The sequence below is a fragment of the Rhinolophus ferrumequinum genome, chromosome 2 (genome assembly GCF_004115265.2).
Source record: "Rhinolophus ferrumequinum isolate MPI-CBG mRhiFer1 chromosome 2, mRhiFer1_v1.p, whole genome shotgun sequence".
NCBI lineage: Eukaryota > Metazoa > Chordata > Mammalia > Chiroptera > Rhinolophidae > Rhinolophus > Rhinolophus ferrumequinum.
This window is the reverse complement of record NC_046285.1, coordinates 36110563-36137295: the sequence shown is the minus strand read 5'-3', so window position 1 is coordinate 36137295 and position 26733 is coordinate 36110563. Positions and strand designations below refer to the sequence as shown.

The following is a 26733-nucleotide window of genomic DNA, read 5'->3' as shown; positions in this document are numbered from 1 at the left end:
GGGAATGAAGGAGCCTGTGAAAGAACTGGGAGGAAAAGGCTTCTGTGTCAAGAAGAACATAACCCTGTCTAAGGTTTTAGCTGAATGATGAGCTGCACAAGCTCACCTAGTCCCTGGCTTCCTTAGTTCCCCCTGGGACCATCAATCGGATATCTGCTACATGACCAACACCACCCCTCCCCAAGGTGCAAAGATTTTTCTCTACAAATTTCCCTAAAATATAGTCATATTTCAAGATAGAAAGAATTCCCTCTCCCACCACACCCAACCCGGTGCAAGTCTATTACTCTAAAAGGGCAAAGAGTGTCTTTAACCTGCCTATCGTTCTACCCCTTGAGCCTAATGTGGGTAATTATAGATAGGCAATAAATATATGTCTAATAAGAAAATAAACGGACATTTTCAAAAAGCTGTTTACAACATACCTGGCAGAGAGAGAACCACAAAATATAATCAGCATAAAAATAGCTAATTTTCAAACTAGAAACTTTATTCTTAAAATAACTCAATGCTCTAGACTAAAAGCAAGGTGACCAACTTGTCCCAGACTGCCTGGGACTTCATTGGTTTGAGGACCAACAGTCCTAATCCTGGGAAATGTTTCAGTCCCCAGCCACCCCCGCTGAAGTCCCTTCTCACATGACCGGTGTTTATTTATTTCCTGTCAAGGGCAGCTAGATTTGGACGAATGTGATCTTTTCCAGGCTAAGATGAAAAGCTCACATCAGGCCTTCTCACCTCTTGTCTTTATCTTGTTAACAAGGTAACTAAACTACATTTACTTCTGGAAATTGCATCATATCAATGCAAATGGAAGAGTGGTGATTTATAGATTAATACTTATTCACCCAGTCCCTGAAAAAGTGAATGCTAGAACAGAACAGGAGGAGTTATTTGGCTGTACTACAGACATGAGTATCTAAGGCCTCTCCCTGAGTTCAACTTTCTGATGGTGATGCTCTCTCAGTACCCTGTGCATAATGGATGCAAGTAAGCTGGACGTTGTAGTTACCGAAAAGGTCCACCTTTATCGCCAATGTATGAATTATCATTCCAAGTCATGAATTCTCCTTTGAGTGGGTGTCCACCTGTCCCTATTTGCTTGGGAACAGTATCAGATTATGTCTGTTGCCCAGGTTTAATTGTTAATAACACCCCGTTTAACTCACAAAAGTGTCTAGGTATGAAAGAAATATGTCCAGGTTTGGATAATAAATAATACGGTCATCACACTTACGAGCTACGTGACTCCCAGAGTCTCATCATCCCAGTACAAGTTGACAAATCAAGCTCCTGAAGGCTCAGAGGGAGCCCTGGGCCCAGATGTGAGGCATTCACAGCAACGTGCCGTCAGTCCTCATCCTTATTCCTTCCTCTCCTCTGCCAGCATTTTAACCCTGCTCCCTTCTCTTTTCTGCCTCTTTAATATAGTATTTACCAGCAGATACAAGTTTACAGTAAGTCTCAGAATCTTTTGACAAAAAAAAGCCAAAATACCAGTCTCAAATTTAATTTCCTCTCAATATATAGATTCATTTTTTCCTTCTGAAAGAACTACCTTTAGGTCTGTATTCATGTATGTTTCTCTGTCATGATTAAAATATACTTCCTGTTTATTTTGCTTGCGAGGTTAATTTGTTTGCTTTTTTTTGGGAGTTTGGGCTCTTTCATTTCTATTTCAAGGTGTTGATATGACTGTGCTGTAAAAAGTATGTTATGCTATAAAGTTCTAAAGCCACGTGTGCAACTTGAAATGAAAGGGACCCAGAAGATGACAGGGGCCTTGAGTTAGGAGGCCACGGAGGAAGCAAAACTCTGATCCTTCCTTTGCTGTCAGGTGACTCATTCTCTTGGCCTCAGTTACCTTCCCAGACAATTTCCAGGTCCTCTGTACTCCTGGCATATGCAGTTTTCTCCCATCTAGTGCTGCTTTCTACATATACTATTTCCCGCATACCTTTAAATATGCTAAGTGGCCCAGACTAGCGAAGACATTTGCACAGCTGTGTGTTCGGTTTTGATGTGATCGTTCGTCCTTGAATGTTATAACAAGAACTACTTTTACAAATCTGTTAACTATGAAAACACATGTGCATGCCACACATTGTAATAGACCAGAATGGTACGAAGTGAAGGGTAACTGTCTCCTTCTCCCACGCGCATCCTGTTCCCACTCTCCAGGTCCCTGTTTCTTAGGGATTCTTCCAGAAAACTTGTACATGCACACGCGCACAGATGTGTATGAATATCTTCTATATCCAAAATCTACTTCCTGAGCCCTTCTGTCTACTGAGTGCAAGCCACCAGGAAGCCACATGTAGTGAAAGGAGAAGGATACAGCTTTGTTCTCCCCCAAATACAGACTCACAGCTTGTTTCCCTGACTACGGCTTCTCCCTGCTCCAATCCACCCCGAATTTGCTGTCAGAGACATTTTCCTAAAATACTGCTTTCTTCGGGTCGCTGCCCAGAGTCTACAATGTTTTCTGTAGAATGTTTCTAAATTTCTCTGCCTAAATTTCAGAACCTTCCTTTCTGTTGCTCCATTCTACCTATTCAAGTATAATTATTATTAGTAGTAGTAGTAGTGGTAGTAGTATTGTTATTCCTAACTCTGAATGCTCACCTTCAGGAATGTCCATTTTATCTTGTTCTCTAGGGAAATGCTACCCTCAGGGTCACGTCTGGGCTTTTGCTCCTGTGCTTCACTTGAGTAGTTTTCTTTCCCTTTCTACCTCGGGCAATGTCCCTATAGGTTATGACTAGTCCTTGCATTGTGTAGGTGAGGAAACTGAACATAGAGAGGTTAAGTGATTTCCTACAAGTCACATGCCTATTTTCTGGCAGAGCTAAAACTAACTCTTAGAATGGACCACTAGTCTTTGCTTTAAACCACACTCTTAAACCCCAGAGGTGGTATCACTGGACACACCCAAGTCACCATGAAGAAAAGAGTAGATTCAGTGCAGTAAAATACATTACTCTTTAGGTGTGTTCATTGTCACCCATGTGTGATACAGAAAGTGCTTACTGTTCATTTTGGAGGGGATATACCACGGTGCTGATCAGTCCTTGAGTGGGACACTGGAGCTAAGCAAACTTGGCAAGCCCTTCTCTACTTTCTTATCTGTAAAATGGGGCTAACAATATTTGCCATGCAAACTTAATCAGAGAGGAAAAGCCTAAGACTTTTTTTGTCAGTTAGAGTGAATGACCTCTCATTTTGGATCATGATGGCCCAGATGCTATTTCTTCTCCTCCATATTGTCTCAGGTAAAGTGTGAAGATTAAAGATGAAGTAAGTAAAGTTTTGGTATTGCGTGAATGCTCACTGAATTTAACCCTGATGATTTGCTCAAAAACCCAGTCCCTCCAAGACTGGAAACGTGTCCTGTTTGAGCTCAGGTTCTCCTTTACTCACACACCTGCTCACAACTTTCACCGCACAGCCTGCTTCCTGCCCCCAGCATGTGTTTCTGAACTGCTGTCCTAGGCCAGCTCCCTAAAGGTCTGTCTGGGGTTTGTATACCATCTGCTTCTAGACACTCGTCTCTGCCGAGATACTCACCTTTTTATTCCTTGACTCTCTAATGCTGAACATCTGTCTAAATAACTTCTCCCCCTGTCGCCGTCATCTGGCTATGATGTTCCATCTACCTGGAGGCACCCAGCTTTCTTCAAGCCCTTCCTCCATTCCTACCACGGTATATTGTGCCCACAACTCGACCTTTCCCCATCTGGACCATTCTCCTACCCGCCAAAGTCAGAACTCTGTGGTTTGGGGTTGCATTATGACTTTCATGGTTTCTAGGCACTTTTATATTGGTGGTCCCCATCCTTCACAAAAAATATTAAGGATCACATTTTATGAAAGTGTTGGTATAAAGACTAATTAGTATTACTCAGGCTTGATTCATTATCATATATATTCATGTTTTTCTTCTGATTTTAAAAGACAGTAAAATTAAAATATATTCCTGGGCCCTACTCACTGTGTATTCTGTGTCGAGTGGGTAAGTTGGCCCTTCCAGAGTCAGTTGTTCTTGAGTCCAATTTTGTCATAAATTTGAGACATGGCAGAGAGAAAGGAGGAATAGAGGTAGTTAAAAAGAAGACAACATTTTTCAGTCTACCTTGTATAGTCAATGGTTTCTCATTTTAGTGCCTGATGCCTCCTTTCCATTTTTAGTCCCTAAACCGATCTTCTGCAGAGTGAATCCTTTCAGCTCACTCCTAGGCCTAGGCCGATTTGGATGGATCACTTTAAGAAGGGTGGGTCTATCAGAGTTTGGAGAGGCTGCAGCCTTCCTCAGAACAAGTGAGGCTGAGCTGCTTTTGCTCCAGGTTTTGCCCTTGATGCTAAGACGTGTAGTGGCTGCTGGCTTCACTTTATTTTACTGCTTCCAGGTGGCAACTGAGATATTTGATTGGTTGAGAGGAGCCACCAGTTCTGGAGCCTAACTTATTTGCTTGGGGTATAACCCACCTCTAGGAACCTTTGACTGAGAGATTGAGGAATCAGAGTATCCAGGGTAGGGACGGAGGTTTGCAGAGAAGAGGAGGCGTGCGGGGAGGCATGCCAGGCTCAGGTCCTGCCTACTTGGCAGTGAGACAGGTTTTCTCTTCCAGGATGCGCTATTATAACACAGAAACCCCCAGGAGTAACCCAGATAAAGGCTTTCTCAGAAGCCTCTTAGTTGTCTGTCCGTGAATGCCAGAGCAGGGAGAGGAGGCTGCGATTTAGACTGCAGGTGTGGACTGCATGCTGTGAAGACGGAGAAAGGAAAGGACTCTGGAAGGCAGGACAAATAGAAGTTGCCTCTGGGCCTCTTCAGAATTGACTAATGTTGGAACTTTGCTCTCTGGCTGTCTTCTAGGTCAGCGGGGTCACTCAGCCAACACTAAACAAAAGATAATTGGGACACTAGCTCACCCTGTTTAATAATTTCTTGGTGGTTACAGGCAAAAACAAAGGTTAATGAGGATTTAGCCTTAAAATAATGGCTAAGTGCTATACAAAAAGCTCTAAATAAATGATATATTTTCCCTTCTCCCTTGACGTGTCTGGGCTGCATGGCCATCTTCTGAATTGCAGCCAGTTGGAGATTTGGAGTCAGAGTCGCCCTGTGATCTAGCATCAAGCCACCTACATATTTAATTTCAAAATTATTAAGCAATGCAACATAAATACTGAGTGAGTGTTGTTCTAGTTCTCAGAATTAGTCAACATTAGGCTTTAATATGACCAATTAGAATTCCAGCCAGTTATGTAGGATATTATATTTCCGTCACAGACCAGTCCTGGATCAGTTCCCAGTTTCTAGTCATTGGATTTCATTACTATGATTGCATTTTAGAGTAGCTAATTATAATCCATCAAATCAAATACAATAACAGAACTATCCCTGAGGCCAAAACTTGTCATGCAGAAGCTTATCGCAGGTAGTTCGATAACGAAGGACAAAACCATGGTAGTGCCAGGGAGAAAATGAAAATCGGGCCAAAGCATTAAAGATAATTGGATGATACATTTAGTAGACTCAGCACTGTAAATAATTACTTAAAATATAACAATCTCATAATTTTTAATTAATTTTTTTTTTTTTTTTGGCCAGACAATTTTTCCTCATAGAACTGCACTGGCAGCAAAAAGAAGAGAGTTTTAAATCCCCCTGGACTAGTAGACAATGGAGTTTGCTTTTTTGAACTCAGTCCAACTTAAAGCAGTGTGATTAGAGTATTTGGCATGTAGTCTTAGTTTCAAATTTTCTGTCCTTGACCCTCTCTAGCTGTGTAATTAGAGCAAATCACTTCTCCTTACTGTGCCTAGGTTTTCTCATCTGTCAAATGGGATAATAATTCTTCCTCTACCTAATCTTCCTCCATGAGAACCAAATGAGACAATAAATGTGGAAAACAAACACAACATATTATTATGATACTTGGGAAAGAAAACTAGAATTGTTGGGTGTCAGGGAGGAAATACGCTTTTCGAGATAAAGACAACACACCATTCAAATGTAAATGATTTTTATATAAGGACGTAAACGATCTACTTAAAAAAACTACAAAACTGAATATTTATTACTCCAATTTTGATCAATATCATAGAAAAAAGACTTGAAAGAGATGCTTCAGCTAGATAACAGTGGTCATGTCTGATATCCATCATGGGTGATTTAAAAAAATATTCTTTATACATTTCTCTACTTTTTAAGTTTTCTCCTTTATATTAGAAAAGATATGTAATTACCTAAAAATACATAATCATCTAGGCAAACCTCCTGAGTATACAGATGAGAAAACTAAAGCTCAAAGATGACACCATTCTTTACATCTTATTACTAGCACAGCCAGGACCAAAATCCTGGTGGCCTGACTCAAATCCATTTCTGTCTACATTTCCATCTCTGCAATTATTCATGAACTCAAAGAATTATAAGTTGACTGAGTTCATTTACTGCATCTTCAAAAACATCCTCATCAGGGACTGGGCCTCAGATAGGGAAAGGTTCCAAAAATTCTTCTCTCCCACTATTTCCAGGGATGATAAAAGAAGTCGCTTATCATGAGGTAGGTGATGAATCCAAACCTTGAGAGAAAAATTGGGGAAGAAAAAGCTAAGCATATAAGGTAGAGGAAGCATGTTGTAATTGAAGGGCTCTGATTTAGGAGGGAGGTGATTTAATTTCTAGAGTCATTATTCTAATGACTGCCACTAATTAGCTATGTGACTATGGACAACTCAATCTCTTTTCTTGGGTTGTTTTTCCAAACAAGCAAACAAAAAAATGTGGGGGGAGGAAATCTGTGCCAGGTGATATTTATGTTTTTTCAAATGATAATATTTGGTTTAAAATGCAGAGTATTTGCCTTAAATATACAAAGTAAATGTGAAATGGGTGCTTTTCATAAACAAACTTAGTTTCACAGATATAACACAAAGCAAATTCCATTTTTGCAAAAAGAGACCAAAAGAAGAAATACAATGTAAATACAGTATTTAAAAACACAAAAAACAAGTAGAAGCAAATGAAAAATCAAGTCAGATAGGAGTGGAAAAATCCTCTTCCCGAGCAATTTTAGTGGCAAATTGCAATCAGGGAAACGGGGCAACACTGTGTAGTTGGTGACGGCGAGAAAGTATTGAGCACCAGAATGCTTTGCAGAGACAAGCATGGTGGAAGAAGGGGTGAGTGCTGCCCAACTTCACCCCCTTCCTACACACTCTGTCCCCAAGTCTGCCTCTCCACCTCTGAGGAGAGCACCTGGTGAGGGCCCTGTCCTGAAGCAAGGAGGCCTCTCTAGCTTTTGTGAGTCCTGTGTTAGGGGCAGTGGTGGTGAAGGAGTTGGCATCACCACCAGTGGTATGGCTGCAGCGGGGTTTCACCAATGCACCCCCTAGCCAGGGTTTATATTCTTCCTCCTCCAGCAGAGGCTCTCCTCTTCCCTTCCCTCTATCTACTTGAGTTGCTTTGATGGGGGACTTTTGTGAGATTCTGGTAAGGCTCACTTTCCTTAGGATGGCCACGGGGTTTGAAAATTAATCTGGGGAACGTAATTTGGTGGTTACCAGAAGGTAAAGGGGTTGCGGGGGGGGATGAGGGTGAGGGGGATCAAATGTATGGTGATGGAAGGGGAGCTGACTCTGGGTGGTGAACACACAGTGTGACTTATGGATGATGTGATACAGAATTGCACACCTGAAATCTATGTAATTATACTAACAATTGTCACCCCAATAAATTAAAAATAAATTAAAAAAAAAAAAAAGTAGGTTTCTTATTCATCTTCCCTGGCTAGTTGCCTCAGGCAGGAGAGAACTTGAGAAGTTTCTGAGTGAGGCCAGAGAAGCGGCCTCAGGTATTCATATGAGTTCTAGCTCATTTCACCAGAAACCTCTCATTGGTTAATCACTTTGTGGAAGGCTGCTTTGCTTAGGGGTGGGTCATGGGCGTGAGGAGGCTGAGGAGAAAAAAATAACATATAGGGGAAAAAAGTATGAACCAGTTTTGCTGCATGACAAAAATAACTTATATATCTCTCTTCAATCCACCCCCATCCAATCCTACTATGTCATTCTCTGAGCAGGATTTCATTCCAAAATTTAAAATAAGGTCTAAAGAAACCCTGAGCGACAGACATGACCACTATCCTAAATTTTCACTTAGTTGTAACCAGACCTTTCTGAGTGAGGTGTTTTGGAAGGGAGCTGGGAAGGATCAGAGCGTCAGGACAACCACCCAGGACCTGGGGTAAGTAGGAGCTAAGTTTTGGGGTGAGGAGGAGTGGGTAAGGTTTGGGCAGGTAACTTTCTTGTAGTAAAATGGACTATGATGTTCCTAGCCTCTCCTTGCTGAAATATTTCTTGTTCCTACAGAGTCATTGTAGGATGACCTTGCGTGACGTTATCTAATTTTGCAATTACCTGTATTGGTGATCCCAAGTCAGCAAGTGATGTAGGATTTGCCAGCAGTTTCTGGGTGTAGGCTGGCATCATGTCTCTTGAGACAGAAGAATGGAAACCCTGACTCAGGCGAGGCAAAGAGTTGTAAAAGAAGATAGTTTATTAAAAGCAGGAGAAGAGGTTGCAGCTCCCAAGCGGGAAGGGGTACCCGAAACTGGGAAGCCCACTAGCTGAGGCAAAAGACTTTTACTTTTATACCTTCCCTTGCCTGCTTGGGGAAGGAGACTGGGGCCTTCTAATGGAATTCATCTATTAGGTTTGTCCTGTTTGCCCATGATGCTGAAGGGATTAACGAAATAACCTATTCCTACCTACTAGATCTGCTCCTTTGTTCTGCCAAAAGGGATTTGAGATAATTTATTAACCTCAAGGCGTATTCTCATATCTCTGTCCTGGAGTGAAGGAGACATTGCAGAACCTGGAGTTTCAGGATATGGCCGCTGTTTTGTTTATTCCACCAGGGACCCCCCATACACCCTGTCTACCTAACAACGTGCTAACTAACCTGTCTCAATCTCCCCTCTGAAAACGTAACCCTAACTGCTGTTAGGGGGTATGAGCGATGACCGCTCTGGCTACTTCAGGCTGAGGAGGGACGTAGAAAGAGACTGGCAGCTAGGGCTTGTCCAGAGGTCTATCTAAGGGTCCCCAGTAGAAGAGCAGATCCAGAGGAGGGTTTTGTTGCTTTGGAGGCCCTTGTAGCCAGCTAGCGAGTGGTGCACTAGCAGAGATGCACCGTAGGCAACAGCAAGCGGTGATTCCTATAATAATGAATAAGAGAAATACGAGAAAGGCTCCTGCTAAGCTAGCAAGCCAGGAAGTAAGGAAGGATAAATCTAAGCCAAAGACTTCTGTCTGTTGTTTAATATTGGAAACTATATTACGGATTTATTGTATCTTATCTTCTATTAAATGAGAATTATCAGAAAGATAGAAGCAGCATAATCCTTTACAATTTTCACATCCTTGATTGTGTTTGAGGAGTAGGTAGTCTATGGCAGCTCCGTTCTTGAGAACTGCTTCTTTGACTTGTCCTAACTCTTAGCCCAAGGCGTGTATAGCCTGTGAAGTAGCATTCAGGGCCTCTGCCATTGAACAAGCCATGTGGCTAGTTCCACATTTAAGGCTATGGTCATAGCAGGTACTGCAAAGAGCGATAAAGAAATATATTCAGCTGGACTAAATAAATGTATATCGCTGTCACAGCTGGGATCTAGAATGAGTTCTCTGCGATGTCTAACCCGACGAGGCTTTTGGGGTACGAAGACAGTTAACCTTCCGAGAGAGCAGGGTCCCCTGGTACTATAAGCTGGAACATAGGAGTAAGCCACCTTCCCACAGAGAAGGAACTATCCAGCGGGTAGTTTAACATGTGCATTGGCATAAATTGTAACAGTGATGGAGCTGCAGTTAGGGCCATCATCAGTCGAAAGAGCAGCACAATGGTTGGGGCAGCCGGTGAAAATAACACATTGATCAGCTGGAGTGACAGTTCTAACCTGTACAGAGAACACGCTCATGTTTTTTTGGATGATAGTGGGACCCCAGCTGTAGATATCGGAATAAGATATGGGCTTATCAATGTATTGAAGAGTGGTATAATTCTTTATACAACTTAAGGGGGTGCAGATTCCAACTAGACAAGAGGTAAAGGTTTGTTCAACACAAGCAGAATTAGCAGAAACCAGATCATATCTATCAGTATGAAAGTGTCCAATGTATATTGTGTACAACTATTATAGTTATAATCAATGTGTTTTCTCGATGGAGAAGAAGACATGCTGGACACGTGATGACAAGAACGCTTACGTTGAGGCCAAGGTTAAAGGGAGTGGCGATGATGGCAAAATAATTGTTGAGACAGCAGATGGACAGGTAAAGGAATCTTTATTTCATCTCAGGGATGACTAAGTTTTCAATTTAATCAAATAATTAAATGTTTTTTTCACTAATAGTTTAATTAAAGACCTGGGGTAGGAGATGCCACTGATATGCTCTGGAAATCTCATTCATCTATAAGAAACTCCTCCACTTGTTATCAAAGATTTAATGACCAACATTGAATAAATCAGTGTAAAATGATAGCCAGTGGTAAAGATCATTGAATCTAGAACTCACAACTTTTTCCACTGCTTTCATTAATGTTTCAGGTTTTTTTTTGAAAGGTCCCCCTGGAATGAACAATGACCTAAGGAGCAAATTGTTTGTAGGATCAACAAAGAGATGGATAATTTGAATAAGAATGGCACAGTGTCAGAGAAGCCAGGAGTTGAGGGAATGGCCAGTAAATGTCAAATGCTAGAGAAAAAGATTAAGGGCTTGGACAAAGCCTTGCATTTCATAATTAGGTCACTGATGACCTTTTAAGGAAAAGTTTAGGGCAAGTGTTGGGGCATAAGCTAGACTGTAAGGGGTCACAGAGGGACTGTGTACTGAGGTTGTAAAAGTCCCCAACCCCGACGCCCTGTCACCTAGGCATTCAGAGCAGCAGGGTGATACTGAGCAGAGGGCCCACTCTCAGAACCTTCACCTACATCACCGACCTCAGGTTGCCTGCCAGCCCCCGGCAGTGAGCTGGTTGTACTCCTGGCCTGGCTCGGATGAACACTTCCTTGTAGATTTCACAGATGATCCCCTGCCCATATTCACTTCTCCAGTCTCCTTCCAATTCTGTCCCAACTGCATAAGTTCCTACAGCATCCTATAACAGACAAGTAGAATCATTATCGGAAAGTTTGTCTTCTTCACACCCTTATCTTTGTATTTGGACAATTTATGATCTAAAGCTTTGCCACTTGAATTGTAAAATTCTGGAGGCCACTCATAAACTACTACTTATATAGTGTCTTGATATGCCTTCCTGGTAGTATCTGGACATAAAAACATCCCAAATTAGGTAGATTTTATATAACTGACTGATGGAATTAAGGGAGGAATTTGGGCCTTATCAGTAGGAACGTAAGTAGATAGGCAAGGGAAAATTCAGAATGTTCTACATAAGGAAAGAGAAGGACTTAGTTTGAGCCATTTAGTCTTGGGACAATCTCTTACTAAAAGGAAAAAAAAAGCAAAACAGATTTGAATGTCTCTTTTCCATCATTGTTCATACCAACTTTTTGAACAACTTTATTGAAATATACTTTAGATACCATATATCACCTCTTTAAAATATACAATTTAATGGTTTCTCAAATATTCAAAGAATTGTACAAATATCAGCATAATCTAATTTTAGAACATTTTCATCATCCCAAGAATAAATCTTACACCCATTAGCAGTCACTCCCCTATCTCTCCTCCCCGCGCCAGCCCCAGGCCACCACTGATCTACTTTCTTTCTCCACAGATTTGCCTATTCTGGCCTTTCAGATAAATGGGATCATACAGCATGTGATCTTTTGTGTCTGGCTTCTTTCCCTTAGTATATATAATGGTTTTGAGGTTCATTCATGTTGTACCATGTATCAGTGCTTCATTCTTTCTATAGCTGAATAATATTCCATAGTATGGATATACTATACTTGTTTATTCATTCATCAGTTAATAGGCATTGGGTGTTTTACATGTTTTGGCGATTATGAACAATGCTGCCGTGAACATTCATACGCAAGTTTTTGTGTGGACAAGTGTTTTAATTGATCTTAGGTATATATACCTAGGAGTGGAATTGCTGAGTCATATAGTAATTCATATGCGTAGCATTTTGAGGAACTGCCAAACTATTTTCTAAAGTAGCTGAATGATTTTACATTCCCCCCAGCAATGTCTAAGAGTTGTAATTTCTCTACATCCTCACCATCACATTATTATTTATCTTTCTAATAGCCATTCTAGTGGGTATGAAGTAGTATTTCAATGTGATTTTATTTGTATTTCACTAATAACAAATAATGTTGCATCTTTTCACATTCTTATTGGCCATTGGGTGTCTTCTCTAGAGAAATGTCTATTCAAACCCTTTTCCCATTTTTAATTGGTTTATTACTTTTTTGTTATTGAGTTGTAAGAATTCTTTATACATTCTGGACACAAATTCCTTTATCAGATATATGAGTTGCAAATATTTTCTCCCAGTCTGTGTGTTGTCTTTTCACTTTCTTGATGGTGTCCAACTCAATTTTATTAGACCTCCAGATGAGAGGCATGGTCTTCTGAGCACATCTCCAAAACAGCTACCCTGTTTCCCCGAAAATAAGACCTAGCCGGACAATCAGCTCTAATGCATCTTTTGGAGCAAAAATTAATATAAGACCCGGTCTTATATTTTATTATAAAAATAAGACCGGGTCTTATAAAAATAAGTAAAATAAGACTGGGTCTTACATTAATTTTTGCTCCAAAAGACGCATTAGAACTGATTGTCCGGCTAGGTCTTATTTTCGGGGAAACACGGTATCTTTCTACACTATTTAAGGTGATTTGTAAATATAATGTGGTTACAACTATGATTTTAAAAAGAAATCATAGGAAAAAGAGCATGAAAGCAAGAAGTTAATGATGTATAGAGGAGTCTAAAGGTGGTTTGTTTTGCCCTGTTTGGCCTTCCATCATATAATGGAGGTCCCGTGCCAGCAGCTCCACTCTGCATCTCCCTGGTTCCAGGCTTCCTCCTCCTGATATTAGAAGTGACTGTACTTCCAATCACTGTTGGTCCTTATAACATTAACAGAGGCAATCAAGCCAGTGGATGTAGAGTAATATTTATGGAAGAACATTGGTGATGTTCTACAGAAGAGAAGGAGTCCTTGAAATATGAAAATTGAAGGGACTCAAAAGAAAAGGGATTACTGTTGGAACAACAAGAATACAGAGAGTGTGAGAGCCTTGGAAGGAGAAGCCATCACCCACCAGGATTAAATGGAGCAACCAGTTGATGTCAATATTTATTAATTAAGGAAAAGGAGCTATAGGAAATGGTGTTAGGAAATTTTGAGAGGAACTCTAAGCTAAACTATTTGGTAGTAGTAATGCATCCACATTAATTAAGAGATCATATTTATTGAATACCCGCCATGATCCTAACATTGTGATAGGAGCTTTAATAAAGATAGAAGACAACATCAAAATTCCTTTTTAAGCTGCTTGTAATCTAGCTGGGAAACAGTGTAACATAGTCAATTATTAAAACATGCACGAGAACTAATAATGTCAAGATAGTACAGGTTGAATATATGGTAGAAGAATGTTAAAAATGAGCTGGGCAAGTTGGGGCAGATTTGGGAAAGAGGCTATGTTTGAACTAAGTCTACAAGGATGAGTCTGCCTCCTTGACCCTTCACTCCAGATTCCTTCTTCTAAACCTCCAGGATGTGTTGAGACATCGGGAGAGGGACCAGATCATGCATAAGAGGATGTGTATACTCTCAAAGGCAATCCGAGTCCGTGGGAAGCTACAAGATTAGGGCACTGCAATTTAGAAAATTTTGATTCAACAAATACACTGTTGTAAACATCATCTTCAGGCAGTGAGAAAACGTGGGCAGGAGGAACACCTGCTTCTTCCATTGAGGATGGTTTAACTTCTTCTGACTCCATCCTCTAATGGGCCATCTTTCTCTCAACTCGTTGAAAAATTCCCTTCAATGGCAAAATAAATGAGCATAGGAAAAATAGGGCAATAGATCTTATGTTTTTCTCTCTGCAGAGTCTGTGTGTCAAGGAGGAGGAATCCAGCAGAGGAATCCTCCAAAGTTTGAAGTGATTGAAGACGTGGCAATACTGACCCACCTCAACGAAGCACCTGTGCTGCAGACCCTGAAGAGGCGCTATGACCACTGGATAATCTATGTATCTATATATGCTATACTACTGAAATACCATGTTGGCACTCATGTCGGCGATGTCCCAGCCCTCTCCTGGGTGAAAAAGATATCATTGAATACAAGCATAGTCACATGGGGATAATCTTTGAAGAATGCCCCCTAGGAAGTGTCCTTATCTTAGCAATTTCCCCAGTTTTATTTTGTCAGTATTAATATCCCTTCCCACAAGTTGTCACACTAAAGTAAAGGCATGAAGTTTGGAGCCTGATAGACCAGTGTCTATATATCAGCTCTTGTCACTTACTAGCTAAGTTTTTTGTCTTCTTGAAGTCAGTTTATCAGTAAAGTGGGATACTAATGTCTGTCTCTCCAGTGTAGCTTGGAGGATTTAGTAAAAGAATCTAGATAAAGCACGTAGTTCAGTGCCTATTACCTAGTTAGTGCTCAACGAAAGGAATGTTTTTCCCCCATCATCGTTAAATTGGTGATGGTTGGTTGCTGAGACTTTGATTTATTCAGGACATATTCAGCAGAAGCAGCACTGAGTAGACTAGGATAAGATGATGGTATTTGGGACCCATGACAATAGAAACCTTGACGTGTAGCTAGCTTGCTCCTTGGCTCTCTGATTTACTGTGTGACCGTAGGAGTTTCTCTGGGATGGAGCAACACAATTACCACAAACTGGGAGGCTTAAAACAATAGAAATTTATTCTGTTACAGTTCTAGAGGTCAGAGTTTTAAGTCAAATCAGCAGAGTCAACCCCCCTCTGGAACCGCTAGGGGAGAATCCTTTCTGGCCCCTTTCAGTTTCTGGTGGCTATTAACACTACCTGTGTTTATAGCACTCCAACCTCTGCCTCCATCTTCACATCATCTTCTCCTCTGTGTGTTTCTTATGAGGACACTAGCCACTGGATTTAAGGCCCGCCCAGATGTCGTCTTGACATCCTTAACTTAATTACACCTGAAAAGATCCTTTCTCCAAATAAGATCATATTCACAGGGAATCTGGGAATTAGGACATAGACATATCTTTTGTGGCCCACCATTACGGTGACTGAGTGAGCCCACGTGAGTTATTCCCCTTCAGTGCCTTAAACGTCAGGTTTCTAATCTTACTGAGGCACAGATTCCCTCCTGGACTCAAATGCCCGATAGCTGGATCCTGAAATCTACAGGCCTACAGCTATCATCCTCTCTGTCTGAAAAGTGTGTGTATCAGACATGTCAGTAGTTAGCAGATCTCCCAGGGGAGAGGTAATCCCAAGTCCTGTTGTTCCTCTAACCTGGTTCTGTCTTTTCTTGTTAGAACTCCTTTGTCTGCAAGCATCCCAAATCTCTTCTCCTTTCAGTTCCTTTGTAAGTAAATATTCAAGCAAATGTTACCTGACAGTGAAAGAGCTGACACACCTAGAAGTATTTCTCACCAGTTTTCTGAAATCTTTTTGGAACTTCCCTCAGGCATATTTGGGTCTCTTTTGTGTGAGCATAAACCCTTACAAACGGCTTCCAGTGTATCAGAAAGAAGTCGTGGCTGCTTACAAAGGGAAGAGAGATCAGAGGCTCCCCCGCACATTTTCGCTGTTGCCAATACGGCCTTTCAGGATATGCTTCACAGCAAGTGGCTGCCCTACAAAATGAAAGGTAAAAATATCTGATCTACTTTTTCTCTGTGTCACTAAGTGGCACGTAGGTATTGTGAGCAGAGCTCGGCCTTTACAGTTACCTAATCACTTGAAGCCTCCTTTTCCTTCTGGATAAAACGTGAGCAAAATAGAGCCTTGCACTTAGGGTTATGAGGGTTATTAGCTCGTACATCAAATTAAGTGAGATAATGCTTTGAAACTGTTCAGCCCAGTGGCTGGCCCAGAGTAAGCCCCCTGTAGATGGCAGCTTTTATTATATAAAGTGCCCGCTAGACTTTCTGGCATAAAGTTTTTCTGTAGCTATTATGACACCATACTTTTTGAAAGATTTAGTATGGCAAAAATTGTCAACCATTAGCTGGTTGTTATTTGTATTTGGAGCAAGGAAATAGGCCTAGAATTTGTGTGTTCTTACGACTGGCACACATAGGGGCAGTAAAAATAATCTATTTTACTCTATTAAATGGTAATTTTTTCTAACTGTATACAGAGCAAATCCCGTCCTTGTGTATGACTTCAAATTGCAACAAAGAAATTTTGAATAAGTTCATGCCAATAGGTAGCAGCTTTGGCAGAAGAATAGCTGACATTTTCCTTTCTTTTTGTAGATCGAGAGAATCAGTCTATACTTTTCACATAAGTGTTTGCCTTGCTTTTTCTTTTTGGCCAGCAGTGAGAGTTTCAGTAGAAACAGACATCTACATTTCACTAGGAATAAAAGACAAATTCTCTGTCTATAAATCGTTTGATCTTTAGATATAGAATACATTCTAAGAAAGAATAAGTTACTCCAGAAATTTTCATAACATAAAGTGATTACTCCAAATATGGTGCCAGCTAGGCTGCCTCCACCATTTTAGGAGATACTTTAGAACGCACAAGTGCACAAGCTGGTCTTAATTACCTTCTTGATGGAGAGAGCTCCCTATCCAAATAATAATTTCCAAAGGTCTCTGGACTGGTTAATTAGGCAGATAGACTGAAAGTCCAATGGGGATGACCATGGAACAGATAACATGCTATTGTGCCAGCCAGATTGGGGCAGACTAAGGTATATTAAGTAGTGGGAACTCAAAAAATGGTGAGACTTAGAGGGACAGGACAGCGGGTGTAGAGGAAGGAAGGAAAAGTCTTCAATGATACCATCTTGTATATTAATTTTGATGGGAAAAGCATTGGCTGGCCAGGTGAACTGTCAGCATGGTGGCTGAGTGGATAGCTGAGACTCAAGAGTGAAGTGCTCAAGTCGTTGGTCTTCCTGTGCAATGGTGATGCCACCTCATGTGTTGAGCTCTCCACTGGCTTCAGACGTCCCAAGAAAAATAATAGGGCCTCAGAGTCTTAGAGCTTAGAACTCTTAGTTAGAGTTCAGCCCTTAGCAGAGGGGATAGACTATTTTTTGGAGTTTCATACAGGTTAAGGCAGGCCTTGATCCTATGATGCTTTGGGTGATGAGGCTATAAATTTACCACTGTGCTGTCCCCATTTTACAAAGTTAGCTTGTTATCAAAGTTAGAAAAGCCCATTTACCTGGTGAAATGATTGGTGGGCCCTCTGAGAATTAGTCACTTAAGGTCCAAACCACCTTCCCTAAAGGCTAGGGTCATCAGCACCTTGAATGGCCACTTTTAATATTTCCTAATCCCTTTGACTACCATGAGCTGGGAGACTCCCATAAATATGCACCAATAGAAGTCTGCTTCCTTTACCAATAATGTCTGGATCAAATTCCAAATGCCCGATGGATGTACCCTCAACCTTAATCACGTTTCAGGTTCTAAAGAACTTTATCTTCTCTCTATTTAATTATTTTTATCCTTGGTGATTTTAAATTTAGCTCACTTTGCTTAGCTCCATTAACAGGTTAATGGGTTTTATAATTTGAAGATAGCTAGACCATGAGAGTTTGTATGCAAAATAAAATTAGATAATCCGGAATGGAACTCAAAATCAGTGAGTTATTGGAGCTGTTAGAGCCTCTCATCTTTCCATGTCTGACATTGACATTTTGCTTTTTTCAATTCATTCCTGGATATTTCCTGCTGTTTTTGCAAAGTAAGAAGTGTAAAAAGCAATCTGGTCCGATTTTCAAAACATGGAAAGTTTCTTTTCCAATCATCATATTCCTGAATTTGATTGATTTCTTTAGATATCTGATGTGCATTTGTTTGTTTAATCTAGCCATTGAGCCTATGATAATGCATAACACAATACATAGTACATAAGACTTCTATAAAAATCTTTGCTCATATAGCCTTTTACTTATTTAAAGGAAAGTAGACCTATAATACTTACAAGCGATATAGTGTTTCTAAATCCATATAATTTTCTTCCATAAAAATGGGTTTTTGAGGCTGACTGGAAGACAAAAAGCCATGTTGCAAGTTGGGTGCTAAGTAGTCATTCAGACTCATGCTGCACAGATGACCTGCTGTGGTCCATGAACCTGAGCACACATGATTCAAATTCAAGACCAATACCATTGTAAGCCATTGCTTGATATGGATTTCTGGATTACTTAGGAATGATAGCAAACAAATATACAATTTAACAGTGCCAAGAGTCTGCTGTGTTATCTTAGGATAAAATTCAGATGTTAGGATTAGATGAGACGAGATGGTGATTAACAAGGGGGGAAAATAATATGGAATGAAGTTGAAAAATAGGCTGTGACATTTGTTGTTTATTTTGGTAACTATCCATTTTCTTTTCCCATTCAGGCCAATACCAACCAAAAGAGAAGCATTGCAAATAAGTGAGCTCTCACATATATTTATAGGGGCGTCATGTATTAAGTCAGTCTCTTGTCCATCTGTTTTTCTGAGTCCCCTTTCTAGAATAACATTTTATCACCAAATCTGGAAGCAGCTTTGGCTACTGGTTATCAAAGCAAAAATGGGTTTGACTTGGGGATGGAGGGCTTGCCACATTACAGAATTCTGCTAAAATCTTCATCAGCTGTACTTCTCTTACCTGTGTCTCCGGGGACTTTAGAAGAGCAAATCAAGCAAGTCAGTCTAATCCTGGAAGCATTTGGAAATGCCAAAACCCTGAGAAATGACAACTCCTCTTGTTTTGTAAGTGGTATGATTGAGCAGTCTCTCAGAGTCTTTATTTTTAAGCAAATGGTAAAATTCATGTCTGAACACATAGGTATGAAAAAATGTCTAGCACATCTAAGAAGGTCTTTGATTAAAGTATATAATATTCGATTCCTCAAAAAAAATTTTAACCAGTTTCATCATTAATACAATTAAAGATACATAAAAATATGTACCTGAGAATCTCCTATCTGTCAATTTTAGGAAGAACATATTTGTCATAATAATTCCAAATTCCTTTCCACTAATAATGTTTTATATTTTATTACATTTTAAATATTTGAAAGTACTTTCTCCTTTATAATTTTCTACACTCCTTACAACATGTCAATTTAATAAGCACTTCCTAATTCACTTATTACAATTATTGTTTCTATTCCTGCCTATGGCCCTCTCTACCCCTGTATAATTTTAACTGGGAATATTTTCTTATTGGGAGAAAGTATTTTTTAAAGTAGTTTTTCATAGCTAGCAATCCCATGATAGAGGAAGAATTTGGATTTCAAACCCTAGTTTCACAAATCCATTTTATGCCAAGAATGAGTGTGGCAGGGAGCCACTGTATAATTTATAACGAAATTTACAGAAGGTTTCCTGTTTGAATCTCTGGGCATAATTAAGTAATAGCCTCCTGCTGATTTGGCTAGTTTCCCTCTAAGGCTTTAGATGTACTTGCAATGTCTGGCTGCATAGCAGGTGCTAATGTTGGACCATAAAAACGACTGCTAGATTTGGATTTGTTAAAATGTGAAGGGATTTTTCTGCTGAAATATGAAAAAAAGAAAGCCAGAAAAAAAAAAAGAAAGAAAAACAATAGGAAAGAAAAGGAAGAAAGCAAGGAAGGGAGGGGGAGAAAGATGAGAAGGAAGAATAAAAGAAAGGAAAGAGAATAAAAGAAAAAGAAAGACTATCGAGATAAAGAAAGATAAATAAGAGGGAAAGAAAGCAATTGAAAAGAAGAACAAGAAAAATGTTGGAAGGATGGAAGGCAATAACGAAGTAGAGAAGAAAACTAAACAAAAATAGATGAATGCAAGAAGGAAGGGAGGAGAGAAAGGACAAGAGAGAAAAGGGGGTTCAAAAAATCCAGGTTAAATTTTTTCAATTAATACTGTGTGTGTGTGTGTGTGTGTGTGTGTGTGTCCTATTATCCTGCCTTTTTTTTAACTTACCGGCTCAATCCCCCCGAGCAGCCACTCTCCTTCCCTTGCCAGGCTGCTGTCCTGCTCTGATTCCTTCCTTGCAGGGGCAGGCCTCCTCCAGCCTGCCCTGCCCAGCACCCACGTGTCATCCACAGGCTCTAGCTGCCACTGGCCTGTCTTCTTGGCTGTGTCTGGCGTTCTGCTGCAGGCTCTTTCACCTCTGGGCAGTCTTTCTTCCCCACTAGATCCTGTCTTTGACTTTTCATTGAGAAGGAAGGAAGGGAGCCCCATCTATTATTTTTGCCAAAGTGGTGTTTCAAAACATAAATCATATCACATTACTCCTCTGTTTAAAACCACCCAGTGTTTCCTGAGCACACATATAACAGAACCCTTCTCCTGTCTGGGCCTACATGGCTTCCGTAATACAGTGCCTGGTGCCTGTCTCCTTCTCAGGCTCCGTTTTTCTGCCCTGCCCCCTTTTCTCTTACATGCTAAACTCAGGCACAATTGCCTTTTCTTTAAAGACATGCCTTATGTTCCTGTGTTAGAGCCCTTGCATTAGCTGCTTATACCTAGAATCTGGAAGAGTAGGGACCACATCTGTTTTCCTAATGTGGTATTTCTAATGCCTAGCAGGTTTCCTGGATCCTAGTAGATGCTCAATTAAAGTTTGTTGAATAAACGAAAGAATACGCTAAGCAGATATTATTTTCCTCATTTGGAGATAAGAACACTGAGGCCCAGAGAGAGTCAGTAGTGCACACAGGGACACACGGCTAGCAATTAGCAAGTCTGAGACTAGAATCCAGGACCCCTGCTAGTCCTGATGATTATTCTGGCTGTCTCGACATTGTTACCTCAGACCCATGTTGCCTATTTTTTTCTTAACTTTTAGGAAAGTAGTCACTTTGTGAGTGATGTGTATAGTGAAGCCATTGCAACTGTTTGGAATGTTTCAATAGCAGACTGTTCTGTGTCCCCTTAGAGCAAATTCATCAGGATGCACTTTTGTGCCAGAGGCAAGCTGTCATCTGCAGACACTGACATCTGAAAGTGGTCAATGCACTCACTGTCTGATCACTTTTCTTCTAGGTTTTGCAAGAACACCTAAGTATGTATCTATCCATTTCTCATTCAACAAATTTGCTTGAAAAGTCCCAGGTGATTTTCCAGAAACCTGGAGAGAGGAAATACTACATATTCTATCAAATTCTGTCTGGAAAGAAAGAACACGGTAAATGAATTATTCTGGAGCTGAGGGTCATTGTAAAACAGGAGACAGAAGTCAGATTGTCATACCTGGCAAATGCTATTTGATAAGTCTTTTCTTCTTTAGAGCTCAGTTTATTTACCCTAAAATGTAGGGAATTGAACCAATTATAGAACCGATGTTCTATAATTTTGTATAGGTAGAGAATAAATGATAACACTTTTTTTTCCCAATTTGGTAGTGTTTGGAGGTGAGTAGGATGCCTAGCAAAGTTAAATGAATGAGTGAGTGAGTGTGTGTGTGTGTGTGTGTGTGTGTGTGTGTGTGTTGTAGAGGTGGGGATGGGGTAATAGGAGATCATGATTTCTTGAAGGCAACGGTTGTTATGCTAGTATGAGGAGCAGGATGCACTGGAGGCAGAAATAGTGGAAGGAAGTAACTGTTATAGTCCTGGTATGAAATGACAAGACAGTTGTCTAAGGCAGTGTCTGTGGGAACGAGCGGGGGAGGGGGTAGGTTCATGGAGGACTGTAAAGGTCTTGTCAATGACTGAATATAGGAATGAGAGAGTGATGAGTCAAAAATACTCCCAAATTCTGTAATTTGACTAGAATAAAGGTAGTGCCATGAACAGAAATAGAAAAGAAACTTGTGGGGTGCAAGAATGAATTTCATGTATTCATTCAACATTTATTGTGACACTGACATAGGTATACCAGGCACTGCTTTTTTAAATATGGAGGACAGAAAAGTATCTAAGACAAACAGGTCCCTGCTCTCGTGAGCTTACATTCTACTATGGAAGACAGGTAGCAAATAAGTAAATAAACAAATATATAATTTCAGTGAATAGTAGGTCTACAAAGAAAAAAGTAGGGTGAGGGGACAGAGTGAACTGGAGTTTGGTAGGATAGTGGTGGTTATATTTTAGATAGAATGATTAGGCACAATCTTTCCGAGAAGGCAATATTTTTGCAAATACCTGAATGAGTGAGGGAGCAAGTAGACAAAGATTTTTCAGGAATAAAGTTCAAGGAGGAGGGAATGGTGAGTGCAAAGGCCCTGAGGCAGAGTGCATTTGGTTTACTTGTATTCTTGCAATAGCAAAATGGCCATTGTGGGCAGTGGAGTGGATAGGGTGATATAGGGGAAGATAGGCAGGGCCAGAACACACAGTATCTTGCAGGCTATGGCAGAGTTTACATTTTAAGTGATGTGGGGTGTCATTGGAAGGGCAGAATGACAAGCTGATTGTATTTCAAAGGGGTTGCATATGAGGTAAGCCATTGTAGACAACCGTGTTCCCCCAGGAGTGGATGTGGGGTGAAATCGAAAATCCAGGTGAGCAAATTGATGAGGAACCATTCCCCCAGCCCGTTATGCTTAGGTTAAGTATGGCATAAATCTGGCAATATTTTGACTGCACGGTCATGAACTCCAAAGTGCCCTTACCAGGTGGGAAAAGCTCTGCAAGCTGGACAATTATTTTCACCACGGGTGTAATTAGTGATATAAAACAACCAGCAGCTATTCTCCTTCCCACCTTCCTTCCCCCTAAACCCGGCACAGATTTGTTTTGGGCCTTCCTTTGATTAACCCTGCCAAATCAGAGATTCTTAACACACATTTCTATGTAGTGCAGGATGTTTGACACATAAGGTTCAATGTGAGTACCGGCAGTGACTGCAAGATATTTTGGTGTTTACTAAACTTTTCCTGTTTACTAATACAACCACCTGAAAACTGGGTTACTGTGGAAAATGCATACCTCCCCTGCATTCATCTGTCTTGTTGAATCTTCGCGGGCTGCTAGATTGATTACTGCACAAAGACTGACATCTGCTGGTCCAAACTGAGGATTGTCGATTCACCTGTTTTCAACATGAATTGTCATCGTGTGGGACATTTTTAAATTTAGAACACTTTCTACTTATGTATGCCAAAAGAAAAACTTCAGAGGGTCCTGAGGACTGATACAAGAGGGCACAACTTAGTAATATGAGCATTATGCCCAAATTTCCTAAAGAGTAGCATTTGTGTGCTACGAAAGAGGTAGGTACGGATAATCACAGCATAGAGGCTGGCCACCCATGGAAGGAGCAGAGGAAATGGGGTCATGTGTGACCCCAGAGCCAGCCTCCACCTAGTCTCTACATGACTTGGATCATCGCTTCCCTCCTTTCCTTTCAGTTAAGGTTGACTTCTGTTCTAGGCGTGGCTAAACCCACTTCCTCAGTCCCCTCAGATATGGCTTCTCAAAATCCTTTTCTTTTTAATGTCACCTGTACAGCCTGGTCCTGCACATATCTTCCTTCTTTCCTTTCTTTGGTTTTTTTCTTTCTATTTATTTATTGTACTCATTCTTGCTATTCAACCAGTATATACCCTTCAGGAGGAGAGGTCAGGAATCATGTCCTTGCCTCTTGGAATCCTTGACACTTTGCGTAGTGCCCCCTGAGTCCGTCTACTCATGGCCTGAATGCTCTGGAGAATGAAATTGTCAGCATCTGGACCTCCTATTCTGGAGCATATTCAATTGCACCCCCTTCACCCATTAGGTCTCTCTTCAACTTGTCTATCTTTACTCCCTTTCTCCCCACTGGTCATTAGGTGGCACAAGATGTGTGTACGGTTGTGCAGATGGTGCACTGCCCAACTCCAGAGAATGCTATTTGAACTGCAGACTATGGGAATGACTCTCTCTGGAGGTGAGCAGTGCACTACCTCTTCAGCTGTACACACACATGTAAGGAACAGGTAGTGATGGGAGATATGACATAGAGGCACTAGCTCCAGATGTTCGTTTGTTAATGATCCTAAATCGTTTGGGCCCAATATCGGCTTTGTTGCTTTTCATGGTGACCACAGCTGAGTCTCAGAGAACGTTCACCCATGTAGAAAGGAAAATGTAATGTCAGGATGACAAAACAAAACCTCAAATGATAAAATACTCTTAATGAACTCTCTGCATCTCCTACTGGAGAGTGGCGTCTCAAAATGAACCTGTACAAAGGTTGAGGCCTGCACTTTTAGAAATTATGAAGCAATCAACTTTTGCCTTTAGCGTTCTATCATCCCTTTTCTCTGTGCTATCCACCTCTACCCCTCCTGACAAGGTCCTCATTCCATGTGCCAATAGTCAATTCCATGGTCAACAGTCTTCTGTGTGGGCTCTCACTGGCCTACACAATCTCTCTGGCCCTCATGGTGTCTCATAAAAATGAATTCACTTTGTTTTTCATTCTCTCAGGGCCATTTCTCTTGGTAGAAAGGAAATTAATTAAATAAAGTAATTCCTGTTTACACGGTACTCCTTTGAGATGACCTCAATCCTCAATCCAATTAAAATTTATTTCTCCTTGAAAATAAAATTTTATAAGGCCCAGTGGGGACAATGGTTTCAGCTAAAGGCCTTTCCGAGTTTCTTAAACACTCAGGCATTTAGTCTGTACATTATTTAGAACAGCCACTGCCTACTGAGCGCAGCTGCTCCAGCGAATGGTTAGACTGGGACAGCAGCCATAGTTCTGGTGGTAAGGAAATGGAAGAAAAGTCCATTAGGTGTGCCTAATGACTTCTAGAAAGGATACAGCTGAGGCAGGCAGGTGCTCAGGGAGAAGTGTATAATAAACAGCACTTGGGCCCATCTTTCTGCCTTGCTACTATAACTGTAGGCCAGCTCCAACTGGTCCAACACCAGGGTCTTTAACAAGACCTGGAACCAAAATATACACAAGTCATGAGTAACACTTGTGAACCCTTGAACTGCTACCCCCTGAAAACCCCACCACCGACCCTAGGTCAGTAGGACAGATTTGAGCCTTGCCTCCTGGCTTCTTGCTAGTGGGCTTGCAAATAAAGCATCTTTCTTTTCTCAAAAACCGGTACACAGCATAGGCTTCTGTGCATGTGGGGTCGCAAGCCCTTGCTAGGTAACAATTTTGGTAACTAAAAGGGATTTCCTGCGTTAGTCACTGTAGCCCCTGACGGAATGTGGGCCCTTGCAGGTGACGCTGAGTGGCTACCTAAACCGGTTGGTGTAGATGCTGCTGCTGAGTTTCTGCCTCCCCAGACACCACCTTGGTGCTCCAGCCTCCTCTGTGTTTTCACTTCTGAGAAAACAAACAGCTCCTGGGTCACGTGTCTTGTCTTTTTGGATGAGTGACCTTGTTAAAATGCACTTGTATCTAAATTGTTGGAAAAATCTCTTGAGGACTGTGGATGCGAGTCCTACCCCCAGAGACTTGGGTTAGAGGCCCAGGGCTAGGATTGTGGGTTTGAGTCCCACCTTAGGGAGATAATTGGAGGAAAGGTAACAACCGCTGAGGTCCTTACAGGTCAGGTTTGAGTTTCGAACCTTGGGTTAGAGTCCTAGGGTGTTGGATTTCTTTGTCTGAAAGAATACTCAATCTACTGTATTATATATGTGTGTAGGTCTTGTTTTATGTGTGCTTTGTTTTAAATTAAAAGTACCGTACCCCCCGACACATTAATTGACTTAAACGTGTGACATAATTCACCAGGTCATCTTAACCTAAGTACTGCAGTTTTGCTAACATTAGGTAGCCTATCTTTTATTGTCACTGTGGGTAAATGAATCATAGTGATATATGATCTTTTTGGTCAAGTATGTTTGACAAACATCCCAGGGTTTAGGTTTTAAAAGGACACTTTTTGTTAACCCGGACATGGTTTTGGGTTATTTCAGTGGGCTCTGGAATGCCCCAAAGATTTGTTCTTTCTCTCCTTATAATAAGAGAAAGTTTAATTAGGAAATTAAAATTACATGGGAGGTTGTCAACTAGAGATAATTTTAGTTATCTTAAAATGTTAAATATTATTGTAATACATATTACAGAAAAACAAATTTCTTTGTCAATTGCATTATAATCAGATTTATAACCATGTAATATCATGAGGAATATTATACCTGACTGTATTCCTTTAGGATGTATTCTTCAAAATTGCTCAATATTTAGCAAAATGGTTTTCTTTTGTAACACTGCCTGGCCTGTATAAACCTAAATTCTTACTGTAGTTGCTATTGCTCCTCTTTGTGATATTCGCTTGTATAGTTCTAGTGTTCTACTTTCTAATGCTGCCTTGCATTTTTCCTTACTTTGTCTCTTTATCAGCAGGAAGTAACTAGAGTGGTCATCCCATATTCCCCAAGACTGAGAAATGAACAACCAAAAAGGTTGTTCAGTACAAACTGGTCCTATCCAGTTTAACAAGACCCGGAACCAAAGTTTGCACCGCTCATAAGTAACACTTGTGAACCCTTAAACCTCTACGCCTTACAGCCCTGCACCAAACCTAGGATCAGTACGACAGATTTGAATCTTACCTCCCGTATACTTGCCAGTCAATTTGCAAACCACGCTCTCTTTCTTCGAAAGC

At 40.8% G+C, this 26733-nt stretch overlaps 1 protein-coding gene across 1 annotated transcript in view; it reads left to right on the top strand.

Moving 5' to 3' along the window:
* The first annotated feature begins 980 nt into the window (after nt 1-980).
* The window catches only part of MYH15 (myosin heavy chain 15), a 127692-nt gene continuing 101939 nt past the window's right edge, over nt 981-26733 (top strand). Inside the window, 11 exon segments of the mRNA XM_033124141.1 lie at nt 981-1038; nt 4189-4367; nt 10243-10341; nt 14111-14129; nt 14132-14253; nt 15693-15780; nt 15783-15848; nt 16486-16508; nt 18715-18954; nt 21109-21172; nt 21265-21357. Coding sequence (XP_032980032.1) covers nt 981-1038; nt 4189-4367; nt 10243-10341; nt 14111-14129; nt 14132-14253; nt 15693-15780; nt 15783-15848; nt 16486-16508; nt 18715-18954; nt 21109-21172; nt 21265-21357 — 1051 coding nt within the window.